General features: G+C 40.7%; 1 protein-coding gene across 9 annotated transcripts in view; it reads right to left on the minus strand.

Annotated features, from left to right (window-relative positions):
• Positions 1–12,581, minus strand: part of GREB1 (growth regulating estrogen receptor binding 1) — a 159,680-nt gene that overhangs the window by 25,909 nt on the left and 121,190 nt on the right. For all 9 annotated transcript variants that reach the window (XM_065587683.1, XM_065587687.1, XM_065587688.1 and 6 more), the window contains 3 exons: positions 12,229–12,428; positions 11,167–11,256; positions 7,285–7,898 (listed from right to left, as the gene is read on the minus strand). In XM_065587683.1, the coding sequence (XP_065443755.1) occupies positions 7,285–7,898; positions 11,167–11,256; positions 12,229–12,428 (904 nt within the window). The remainder of the gene's footprint in view (positions 1–7,284; positions 7,899–11,166; positions 11,257–12,228; positions 12,429–12,581) is intronic.

Below are 12,581 nucleotides of genomic sequence, written 5' to 3' on the forward strand. Positions count from 1 at the left end.
TGATTGAACACAACTCCCTTAATAGGACAACAGCTTTCCATTCTTCAGTCAACTGTCAGTTCCAGAAAGCAAAATTTTAGAGCTAATGGATTTGCAACATGACCTTCTCAGTAAATGGAGCTGCCCGCAGCACTTGTTGCTGATAACATTAGTTTTTACATCTAGCCTCCCTATCAATCTAAGTAAATAAGATACCAAATAGGGTAACTTTGCCTAAAAGAAAGCAGAGGTATTTTATGACTATCTATAACCTCCAAAATGTGGCAGTGCCCAGTGCCTTCTTAGGTGAGATGTTTTGAGTTCCATACAATCTTTTATCCACATTGATGTAGAACACTTACTTTGTTTCTTTTTCTGTCTACACAAAGTAGAAAGAGTGCAGTCTGATGCAGACAGAACAGACAAGGCCTTGGAAGAAAAAGGCTCAAGAAGGGAAGGAGCAAAACTCTCAAGCTTTTAGATCATTTATAAAAACTGAGATGTGTGGCACCAGCAACCATTCACTAGTCTGATTTCTGCTTGACATTTGCCATGATTTGGGACATGAAAAACTGGGGATACATTTACATTCCAACCTTTTAATCAGAATGCCATGTGACAGTATTTACTACTTATGATGACAACATTTAGGAATGAATCTGATTTGAGGTTTTCCTTGCAAGATGGTCAATGGTGGGAAGGCCCAATTTTTGTGTACTAAAGAGACACATGTATAAAGTACAATACCTGCTTAAGGGGAGAGGCAGTCCTGAGATCTTAGCCAGGACTGTCTGGATATGTGGACTCCCTACTCAGACCCTACGCCACCAGCACTCCCAGCTATCTCCGTGACACCACTGATTTCCTGAGAAAACTATAATGCATTGGTGACCTCCCAGAAAACACCATCCTAGCCACCATGGATGTAGAGGCTCTCTACACAAACATCCCACACACAGATGGAATACAAGCTATCAGGAACAGTATCCCTGATGATGACACAGCACAACTTGTTGCTGAGCTCTGTGACTTTATCCTCACGCACAATTATTTCAAATTTGGTGACAATATATACCTCCAGACCAGTGGCACCGCTATGGACACCTGCATGGCCCCACAATATGCCAACATTTTTATGGCTGACCTGGAACAACGCTTCCTCAGCTCTCGTCCACTCACGCCCCTTCTCTACCTACGCTACATTGATGACATCTTCATCATCGGGACCCATGGGAAGGAGACCCTGGAAGAATTCCACCATGATTTCAACAGCTTCCACCCCACCATCAACCTCAGCCTGGACCAATCTACACGGGAGGTCCACTTCCTAGACACCACAGTACAAATAAGCGATGGCCACATTAACACCACCCTATACTGAAAACCCACCGACCGCTACGCCTACCTTCATGCCTCCAGCTTCCACCCCGGACACACCACACGATCCATCGTCTACAGCCAAGCGCTGAGGTGCAACTGCATCTGCTCCAACCCCTCAGACAGAGACCAACACCTACAAGATCTTCACCAAGCATTCTCAAAACTACGATACCCACACAAGAAAATAAAGAAACAAATCAACAGAGCCAGACGTGTACCCAGAAACCTCCTGCTACAAGACAGGCCCAAAAAAGAAACCAACAGAACTCCACTGGCCATCACCTACAGTCCTCAGCTTAAACCTCTCCAACGCATCATCAGTGATCTACAACCCATCCTGGACAATGATCCCTCACTTTCACAGACCTTGGGAGGCAGGCCAGTCCTCGCCCACAGACAACCCGCCAACCTTAAGCATATTCTCACCAGCAACCACACACTGCACCATAACAACTCTAACTCAGGAACCAACCCATGTAACAAACCTCGATGCCAACTCTGCCCACATATCTACACCAGCAACACCATCACAGGACCTAACCAGATCAGCTACAACATCACCGGCTCATTCACCTGCATGTCCACCAATGTTATATATGCCATCATGTGCCAGCAATGCCCCTCTGCTATGTACATTGGCCAAACTGGACAGTCACTACGCAAGAGGATAAATGGACACAAGTCAGATATCAGGAATGGCAATATACAAAAACCTGTAGGAGAACATTTCAACCTCCCTGGCCACACAATAGCAGACGTAAAGGTAGCCATCTTACAGCAAAAAAACTTCAGGACCAGACTCCAAAGAGAAACTGCTGAGCTCCAGTTCATTTGCAAATTTGACACCATCAGATCAGGATTAAACAAAGACTGTGAATGGCTATCCAACTACAGAAGCAGTTTCTCCTCCTTGGTGTTCACACCTCAACTGCTAACAGAGCACCTCACCCTCCCTGATTGAACTAGCCTTGTTATCTCCATACTAATCTATACCTGCCTCTGGAAATTTCCATTACTTGCATCTGAAGAAGTGAGGTTCTTACCCACGAAAGCTTATGCTCCCAATACTTCTGTTAGTCTTAAAGGTGCCACAGGACCCTCTGTTGCTTTTTACAGATTCAGACTAACACGGCTACCCCTCTGATTCTTTCCATGGATATCTATGGTAAACTGAAGGCAGGTGGTCCTTCTGTCCAGCAATCAGAGGATGAGATTCCAGTCAGCAAAATGGTTTAAGTGCTACCATTTTGATTTGTAGAAGAGACATTCAAAGTGCTATTATAACATGTACCATAATGGGTTCCCTTTTTTCCACTGGTTTCAGACACTGCACAGCAGGATGATTGACAGGAATGGCTCTCAGATACCAACTCCTGTGGTACAAGTCATCTGATTGACCACTTTCTTATCATCTCTACTACTAAGAATGTGCTTCCAAATCTTCAAATTTAAAAAAATATGGCAAATGGAAAAACACTGCTATAATTTTTTCTAATCCAGTTTCCAGGTGAGAGAGTTCTGAACAGACCACAGCAGTGGTTCTCAAATTGTGGTCTGTGAAACACTTGTGGTTCACAGAAAACATGCTGATGGTCCACAGATGGTGCCGGCTCTTCTTTTTTCCACCTGCTACATTGCACTAAAAGACAGCTAACAATAGATACATTAAATACTTACCTAATATTATTTTTTCACATAAGCAACTAGCTCTAGAAATCTGAGATGTTATCTGTGAGTGGTAGGGCAGGTGGTGTAAGCAGTCATGGATGGAAGGTTGCCCTGAAGACAATCTTTCTTTTAGGCTGTGGTTCACACAACAAACACGTTTGAGAACCCTGTATCACAGAGTCGTTCACAGGACTTAGACTGCTTCCACACTTATAGAAAGTTCTGTTTTCAGGGTACAAAAACACAACAAAGAAACCCAGCAATAGCACCAAACCTCTTGCATGTAATTTGGGAACATAAAAGAAACTTTTATTTCTTCAAAAAAAACAACACTCCAAATTTCAGTGAATTTGGTGGTCATGGATGGTACTATATTTGAGCACCCTGGATGATGAATTTATATCCACAGACCTGGTAAACTTTTTCACAGTAGTGCATATTTATCCATACTGCCCAACCAGTGTCTTAATATTTTTCTAGAGAGATCACCCCAGGGATGAAGCAGCAATACTATCTCCATGCCTTTTCACTCTTTGCCCTCTGCTAAGACTCCCAACAAGAAAGATAATTGTTTCAGTGGGTTTCTTAATGTGGACACCTGTCTACTGAAAAATGGACTGAGTCTACCAACTCCTTTCACGTGAAAGGAACTCTTGACAATGGACATGAAGATAAAAAAATTTCTAGGGCAAGTTGACTTCTTTCCCTCATTAATTTCCAAAACCATTCCCAGGGGATCTGAAAGGCAGTCAGAGTAGATCATTTCCAATTTACACAAAGCCTTTATGCTATGAACCTACAAATAAATCTTGAGACAATCCAACCCAGATTGTTATCCAAGAATGCATTCAAGTGTAATCAAAAGACTATAAATAGCTTGTTGAAAACGCTTTGGGGCAAAGATAAAATTGAATAAAGACAATCTAGATGTGCAGGTCACCAACCATAGACCTTGGGAAGAATCCATACTAAGGTATGACTGTGGGATGCCATAGAAACATGCAGCCTTCAGGACCACATGCCAGAGGGTCTTCTTACCTCAGAGCTAAAAACAATGGTGCAAAAGGATGTATTAATGAAACAAAACTTGAGTGTATTTCTTTGAGTGCCATAGGCTGAGAATCTAAGGTGGGCGTTGGGTGGGAAACAAGACTTCTTAGAAACCGGAAGGAAGTACCAGGAATAGTACTCTGGAGACAAGTTAAAGTAATGGTCCAGTGGCTCCATAGAATGGGGGGAGTGTTCCAGATTTAGTAGGTTTGGAACTTGAAGCATCTTCTCTTCTTCCTTTTATCCTTAGATTTGTCTTTCTGGATATAAGGCAGAAACTGTAAGAAATGCAGAGGCACCCTGCATTCACTAAGGATTTGGGCTCACCAGATAGGGTGAGAGAATTTCTCCCCATATTTCATTCAAAGGAAGCAAAATAAAAGGCTGCTGAGAAAAATAAGTATTGGGGTTAGCTAATGGCAAGTCTGTTTTGCCCCTTTTATTCCTGTGTATGTATTCAGACCACTGGTTGATGTCTTTACATGCAGTTTTTATCATTAGTTTATTATTGGTATTGTGGTATTACCCGAAGGCCTCAGTGGAGATCAAAGCCCCATGGTGCTAGGGGCTATACATATCTTGACTGGAAGGTAGCCATATAGAAAACATGTTAGCCAGCCTTGGAGGTGTTATGTATATGAGGGGAAGGAGAAGAATTCCTGAATGCTAAACATTTTGGCAGTGATACTTATAGTTTTGGTTCACTAGAGTGCTTGATTTTTCTTAAATTGACTTCTTATGTTGCATGGTACGATAACAACAACAACTTTCTAGTGCCTGAAAGGATTGTGTCCACCAATTCAGAGATCTTTCTCCAGCTTAATATTCTGGCTGAATTGTTATTTATACGCTTAGAATGGCATTTCTAATAGCTGATCTCTATCAGCTATTATGAACTCTGGCTTTCTGTGGTTTTAGTCAGTGGGTTAATGTTACAAAAACTGGAAATCTAAATCTTTGCCTTAGTTTGGATTTGTCTTTAAAAAGCTCAGACAAGATATTATGGTGTCAAAATCTTCTGCTGATTCCTCTTAATGCAGTAGGTAGCATAACTCCACATATAGTGCAATGGTTATGAAACAAGCCCATGAGCAGAACACACTTCTGGAAAGAAAACTGTTTATTTCCAAAGTGAGACAGGAGCTCACATTTGCTATATGTTTTCTTTCACCTTTCCATTAGAATAGATGCGATACTACCATACATTAAGCCAAAAGCAACCAACATACTTTCTTAACTGTTTTGGAGGTTTTTAGAATATATTCTCTTTAGTATATTTGGGGTTTAGACATTAAATGGAGCTAAGCAGCCATGTTCCCCAATATACCCCTAAAAATGAAACATTTAATAAAATGAAACATTTAATTCCTGATTTCCTCCATAAAACATTCAGTATGAAACAGGTGTGTAATCAGGAAGAACTGGTGAGTATGCAATAAATAAATGCATGGAGAATATTTTTAGGACCTGATCCAACTCTCATTAAAGTCAATGGGAAATTGTACGTCAGAACCATTGTTCTGGAGACAGTCAGAGCAGAGATGGAGTTGTAGAACAGACAATGTTCTTCTGAGGTGAAATTCACCTCTGTGCAGAGGGCCAACCTTAGTCCTATGTACCACTTAATCCCTCAAAATCAGGCTTGCACTCATGCCCCAAGAAGCAGACGAATAAATAAGCAGACTATATTTTCTGCATATATTTGGCCAATGACCCATATCATATATGTGTTAAGGGCCAAGTTCTGTCCTCAGATGAACACAGGACTCCCACTGACTTTGTTGGGAGCCACAAGCATACATCTGTGGGCAGAAATCAGTTGTCTTATGGCCAAATTAATGGCATAGTAATACAAACTACTACATATGGTTTATTTTGTACCCTTATTGTAGCGTTGGGAACCATAACTTTGAACTTCTTGATTTTTAGGCATGCAAAATTCCAACCAAAATTACATCAATGTATGTTTTTTCTTGGATGTGGGAACATACTAACTATCTGTTGCACAGTATATCAGTTTTTACCTTGTCTGTGTTTACCACATATTCATCTCTTTTGAACACTTATTATCTTAATTCACAGCAAACATTGAGAGTTTTGATCATGGAGATGGAGAGCAGTGAAGAGATGTTCTTCAGTGATCCATCTGGTACCCTCTATACATTTATAGCAGCACTTGCAAGTGCCTACATACTTCAAATACATAGAGCCAATTCATACTCTTACTTACCCCAGCGTGACACCATCTATTTCAATGTATTGCACCTATTAAACTGGGAGCAGAATGTGGTCTTTTCTGTACTGAGACCTCTGCAATACACAGGTACAGAAGAGTGAGTGGCAGATTGAACTTTGGCTTTCTGTGGTTTTAGTCAGTGGGTGAATGTTACAAAAACTGGACATCTAAGTCTTTGCCTTAGTTTGGATTTATTTCTAATTTCTGAGGGCTCTATGCAATATTCTCTCTGTGGCTATGGTGTTTCCCCCATGCCTGGCATGTTGCATAAAACTTCAGTGGAACATTAGAACTTTTAGTATATAGTATATGCATTGAATTGTAGAGACACTATGCTCATAGCTGCATGCTAAATATTCTTAGGGCACTTAAGAGGGAAAAGGCTCCCTGAAGTCTTTACCTACTTCCAAGTGTCCTTATAAAGTCATTTGAAAACTCTTGGGCCAGAAGTTCTGCTGTTTTTGTTGAAGTGGATCAGTCCCTCTTGTATTTGCAACAACTTCTATTTCTCTCCAAACCATGAAGAAAATGGCTGACTGCCAATTTCACACCCTAATCAGCTTGACCATAAGAAACTGACCCTGGGTGGCTATTCAAACTTTATTTAAAATTTAACTCCTATTAGTCTGTAACAAGCTGCAAGGGACAGCACGGTGTGTAAAATATATTTTCAAAGAAAAAAAAAGAGCATCATTTCCTTAAAACACAACACTAATTGTATAAAGATTGACAACAAAAAAAAGATATCACTACAACTTAATTGTCCTTGCCTCAAGTTAACAATGAAGCGAGGAAGATTATTTAACTAAGGTGGATACAGTAATAAAAACATATAAGCAAAGTTATTTTTCACCAGTGAAAAAAATCAGTTAGCTATGAATAATAATCTCATTAACCTAGCACTTAATAAGATGAAGACAAAATTAATCAAAATAAAACAATGATAATAATACCCTCTTCTTATTACACACCTGAGGTGGCCCACTCAGCAGCAGCCTCCTTGGGTGAAAGGTGTCCATTCTGCCCTCATTTCTATTATTGTAGTCCATATGGATTGGTTTGGGAACTGTCCACTGGCGATAGTATAGAGACTGCTCCGTGCAGGTCATCATTTTACTCATGACAGGGCGGAAAGAACTTGCCCACATCACAGAATGATAAGGCAAGAGGGAAGATGACTTGGGAAGTCCGCTGCTGTCAGTAGAAGTAATAATGTCATACACCAGCTTAGGCAGGAAAACAATGGGGGGCTGTTTTGATGCTTTAGTCATGGAGCACTGAGACGTCTGCAGGATGAAGGAGTTGTGAGTAGGTGCAGAAGAAGAGGAAGAAGAGGAGAAAGGTGATGACGATGAGTTGATGGAAATTTGGGCACTTTTTATGTTCTGTTTTGAATCCAGCTGTTCAGCTGCAGCAGGCAAGTGCTTGCTGATCACCGTTTGCGCCCCCTTTTCTACTTTCTGCCTTTGCCTTTCGCAGTTGTTTGCGTTCTCTTCAGTAGTGCTGCTTAGGACTTGGTGGGGTGATTTTGCTATGTCCCCTGGTGTTGCTAAAGGAGGAGACGATTCAATGCAGAATGCTGCACCTAAAAGCAAAATCTGTATTTCAACGTGGGGTAATGTGATTCTTCAGCAACTACATTGAACCACAACATTTCAATTACAATTTTCATTGTCAAACCACAGTAAACAATATATAATGCAGACATCAAAAGCTGTGAGTCCAGACCTGCTCCTGTTGGGCCAAATTGTGTTCACCTAACTCACACAGGTAGTCTTATTGAAACTAACGGAAGTATTTGGGAGTATAAGCCCATGCAAATTTGGAATACTAAAATCCATGGCAAAGCTCCCATTGATTTCAGCACTGAGCCTTATGTTTGATAAATTTTCCATTTCTTCGAGAAATGTAAAAAAATATAACTTTAAAAAATGTAATAGTCACAGGTTATTTTCCCTCCAACTATAACAGTTTTAACATAGGCATGATTTTGATCCTAAATGTTCTACCGGAATCCCATTAACATTACACTTATCAGCCTCCTGGAAGGTGAGGGCCTGATCCTGAGAGTTGCTGAGCATCCCCAACTCTCAAAGCTTTCAAAAACGAGATGCAAATGATCAGCAGTTCTCAGATTAGCTTTTCAAAATAGTCCATTTGCCAAGGCACTGATCTCCATAGCACTTATTGGAGTCTCCCCGCAAGCAATAAAAAAGAAAAGAAAAAAGTGATTGTCAGCACTGATATAAACAAACACAATCTCATAAAGTCAAGTAGACTTCAACCATCTAATCAGGGCATGCACCAATTTCCAAGAAAACAGCTATACAATTCACACTCCAAAACCAGAGTTCCCATAAACACATTGCCTAGATGCCCATGACATCATGCAGGAACTCCACAGATTATGCCTACCAAAGATAGACACAATCTCCATGAGACATGGATCAACGAAGTTGGGGAGTGTTCACTCTAAAATTCACAGATCATGCTCCCTTACACCAGACCCTACTCCACAACACTCTCTGTCATGACTAGCTATGGGGGACCGTCTAAGTGTGAACTCCATAGTTTCTGGGAGATCCAAAAGTGATGTACAATAGTTACGTACTGTGGTTCCTTTCTTGACTTTCTATTTTTCCACAAACATATATGAGGGATGCCCACTTGCTTTGTCCCCATGGAACAGGAAGAGACATCCCAATTGCATACTGCAAAGCAGCCAATAGCAGAATAAAAACAATGGTAAAAATGTCACCAACAATGTGAATACATTTTGGACTTAGTATACTACTGTGACAACACGCCAAAGACCTGTATCCATGTGCAAGAACTGTCCAAAGAGATTTTCTTTAACAAACAGATTCAGGCCAACAAAGCCAAAAGTGGCATCCTAGGGCAGTGGAGAAGAGATCAGCAGCCTGACTTTGAAGCACAGTATACATTTCAAAAATTTAAAAATGTGGTGCTTTTCCATTTGTAATGGCAACTGTGCCTTATGGCAAAATAATTCACAGTCAGAATACTCATCTAGCTGTGGTGAGAACAATAATTATTTGGAAATAACTTGAAACATTTAATTTTACAGCTAATGCAACATAACATGTTTTGTGACGTTACATGAAATTGTAATCTTCCACATAAGTATTTATGTATTTTTACTGAAGTATGATACAATGCATATTGCACATTTTTGTTCTGATTCATTAGTCTCCACCCATCCAAAAAAACATACAAATTTAAATGTTTTAGTACCTCCTGACAGTGCTTCAAACTTTTACTCCTGGGGGAATTCTGCACCACTGCACACCTGCCAAATTCACATCCCCCCACAGCTTTTTTTCTCTCCACAGAATGCTGTAAAACATTCTGCCAGCGAGCCACTGCAATTACCCCTTTTGCCCACCAGGGGCTGTTGTGGCATCAAAACAGAGGGCAGACAGCTCATGGCCAGAGCAGCCAGCCACAGAGCCGTTGCGAGCAGAGGCTGCTTTTCTCCGCGATATACCTGGGGTTCAGAAGAGCTATTGGGAGGGACAGATTAGGGTAGAGGCACAGGAGCTAGTGGGATAACAGCATTGAGCCCGAGACTGAATGGGAGTGGGCTGCCGCTGTAGGGACACATGGGGACTGGGGGAAGAAGGGTGCAGGGAAAGGCAGGGACAGGGCAGATGTACCCGAATGAATAGGAACGGCTAGGGGTCAGCCAGGGTCTGCATGGAAGAGGCTTCCCAACAACCCCTTGTCCCCCCCTTTCTTCCTCCTCCCCCCCCGCCCCCCGCCTGCAAAAAACCCTGTTCCATACTTCTCCCACCCACACCTAACAACACTCCAGGTTCACTCCCAGACTGCCAGAAATTAATTCCCCCTCCCTCAGCTCCTCCATTACCCCTGACTCCCCCAAGCCTTTGCACTGCTTCTGAGGGGTGTAGGAAATACATTTCTGTACAGTAGTTTATATTAATTATTACTCAAAGTTCTGTATTAATATGCCTACTAAGGAATCTATTTGTCAAAAAAACATTTCCTGAATCTTTTTTGTCATCTGTATTGTTACAGACACACTTGCTGACAGGTATTTTGAAATAAATTACCAAAATAATTGAAATTGGCATGATTATTTTGACAAATAAAATATGCAGAATTTTGCAGAATTTTAAAATATTGTGTGCAGAATTTTAAATATTTTTGGTGCAAATTTTTTATTTGTTTTGGTGCAGAATTCCCCAGAAGTAAAACTTTAATGGTCTGTTCTTAAACCAATTTTCAGATTGAGAAGAAAGACTATATATTCAATGTACAGGGCAAAGTATTGACAAAATACACTCATTTCTAAAAGGAACACTCTACACTGAAAAATTTGTGAGCACACATTCTAGTGCCCAAAACAAGTTCATGAACATTTTTTCAGGCAAAATTTAGGAAGGTCCTTTGAACACACAGAGGCAGGTCCTTAGCTAGTGTGAGTTGTCATGAGTCCACTGATTTCAAATGGAGCTCTGACAATTTCCACCAGCTGAGGATCTGCATCTTGGTACCTGTCATAAAAATATTAAAGAACATTTCTGTAGATACAATACTGCTGTATAATACCGTGACCCCGCTCGCAGATCTGTACAACGGTCTATGCATTCATGGACCAAGCATGAGGCAATCTCGTTATTTTTTAATCTCAGAAGTAAGACGCTTGAAAACTCCGAATTTTTTAAAATGTAATTGTTAGCAAGGTCATTAAAACAGGTTTTGCCAAAAAACTAATGATTTGTGTCTTTTATTCTTCATTTGCCAAGCTAAATGAATTGCCGCTTTTACATCCTAAATACCACTTGAGAAAGATTAACGTAACGTCTTACTTGAAGCTTTTGAAGAGAGAGATGAAGATGCAGAGTCATGGGAGCGTGATCTCTCTCTTTTGACAGGACTTCTCTTTTCTGAAGTGGAGCCTGTTTCATGAGAAGAGGGAGGACGGAGGAGAATTACAATCCTAAAGACCCATTCTCTGCTATGGCCAAAGTGCATAAAGTGAAGGGATGCTGGGCAAAAGTGGCTTAAAGCTCATCTAGGTGCCCTGATTCACGTGCTGTTCTGAGTGTGGCCATTCTTCCTAGGCTATGGTGGAGCAGCCTAAGGGCTGTTCTAACCTTGGCTGAGCTACAACAGCCTCTGAGAGCCAAAAATGCAATGAAGAGCTGGCACAGTGCAGAGGTATCTCGGCCGCATTCCCTCGTTGCTAGTCATGCCTCCTCTTCTTTGCTATCCCAGCAGCATGGAGGATGAGTGACACAGTAGCCCCTATGTTGGTACTACCAGGTGACCACCCTTAAAATGGGATTTTAAACCAACTTCACAACCAGACTGTACCTTTCTCTTTGATAACAATATAATTTCATCCCCCTCTCAAAATACATCTTTCTGTTAATTTTTGCCCCTATTCTGCCTCCTTTATTTGTGTTGAATAACACCTTATTCAGTTGAGCAGTCCCTTGAATGTGACCTTGAGCAATCACTTATCCTCTCTGTGCTTCAGTTCCCCCATCTGTAAAATGGGTAAAAAAAATGACTTTTCAAGGGTTCTAAGGTTCAACTAATTAATGTTAATAAAATTCTTTGCATTCCTCAGTTGTAAGACACAATATATAGGAAGTACAAATAACATTATTTGATAAGTTTAATTCCAAAAGTGCATAAACCATCACTGTAAATTCAAATAATGTCTCCCAATCTTTTGCAGCTCCCCATGCTACTGATTGCTGTATACTTATGTATTTACTGTTCCCTTCCTTTTGACAGTTTGCTTTGCACTCTTAAAGTCTAATGTCCATCTCACTTAGCTGAAATTTATGGTATTAGTATTTAATACACAATTGCTGTTTGAATACCTTTTAAGAGAACTGGCACTACACAGGTTCATTTACCTTCTGTCACTATTTCTTCATCTTCATTATCAGTACTGCTCAGTTTCTCTGGGTCACTCTCCAACACATCATTCACGACCACCTTCTCCATGTGGATTTCTGAGCTAACAAAGTATGCTGCCAAGCCAAGCTCTTGCTCCAAGGCTGTCCTTACTAAGCAAGAGGAATTTATTAAACGTAGGTCACAATATCTCAATGATCTGGAAAGAAACCAAAAGATACTATGAAAACTCACAGTATTCCACACCTTTGATTGTGTTTGCAAAAGAAATAATGAGGAATTTTGTCATTGCCTACTTAACTGATGTGTGAGATAGTGACCCATTCATATCACTTTGTTCTGTCTTTCAGTA

This window comes from Chrysemys picta, chromosome 3 (assembly GCF_011386835.1).
Source record: "Chrysemys picta bellii isolate R12L10 chromosome 3, ASM1138683v2, whole genome shotgun sequence".
Classification (NCBI taxonomy): domain Eukaryota; kingdom Metazoa; phylum Chordata; order Testudines; family Emydidae; genus Chrysemys; species Chrysemys picta.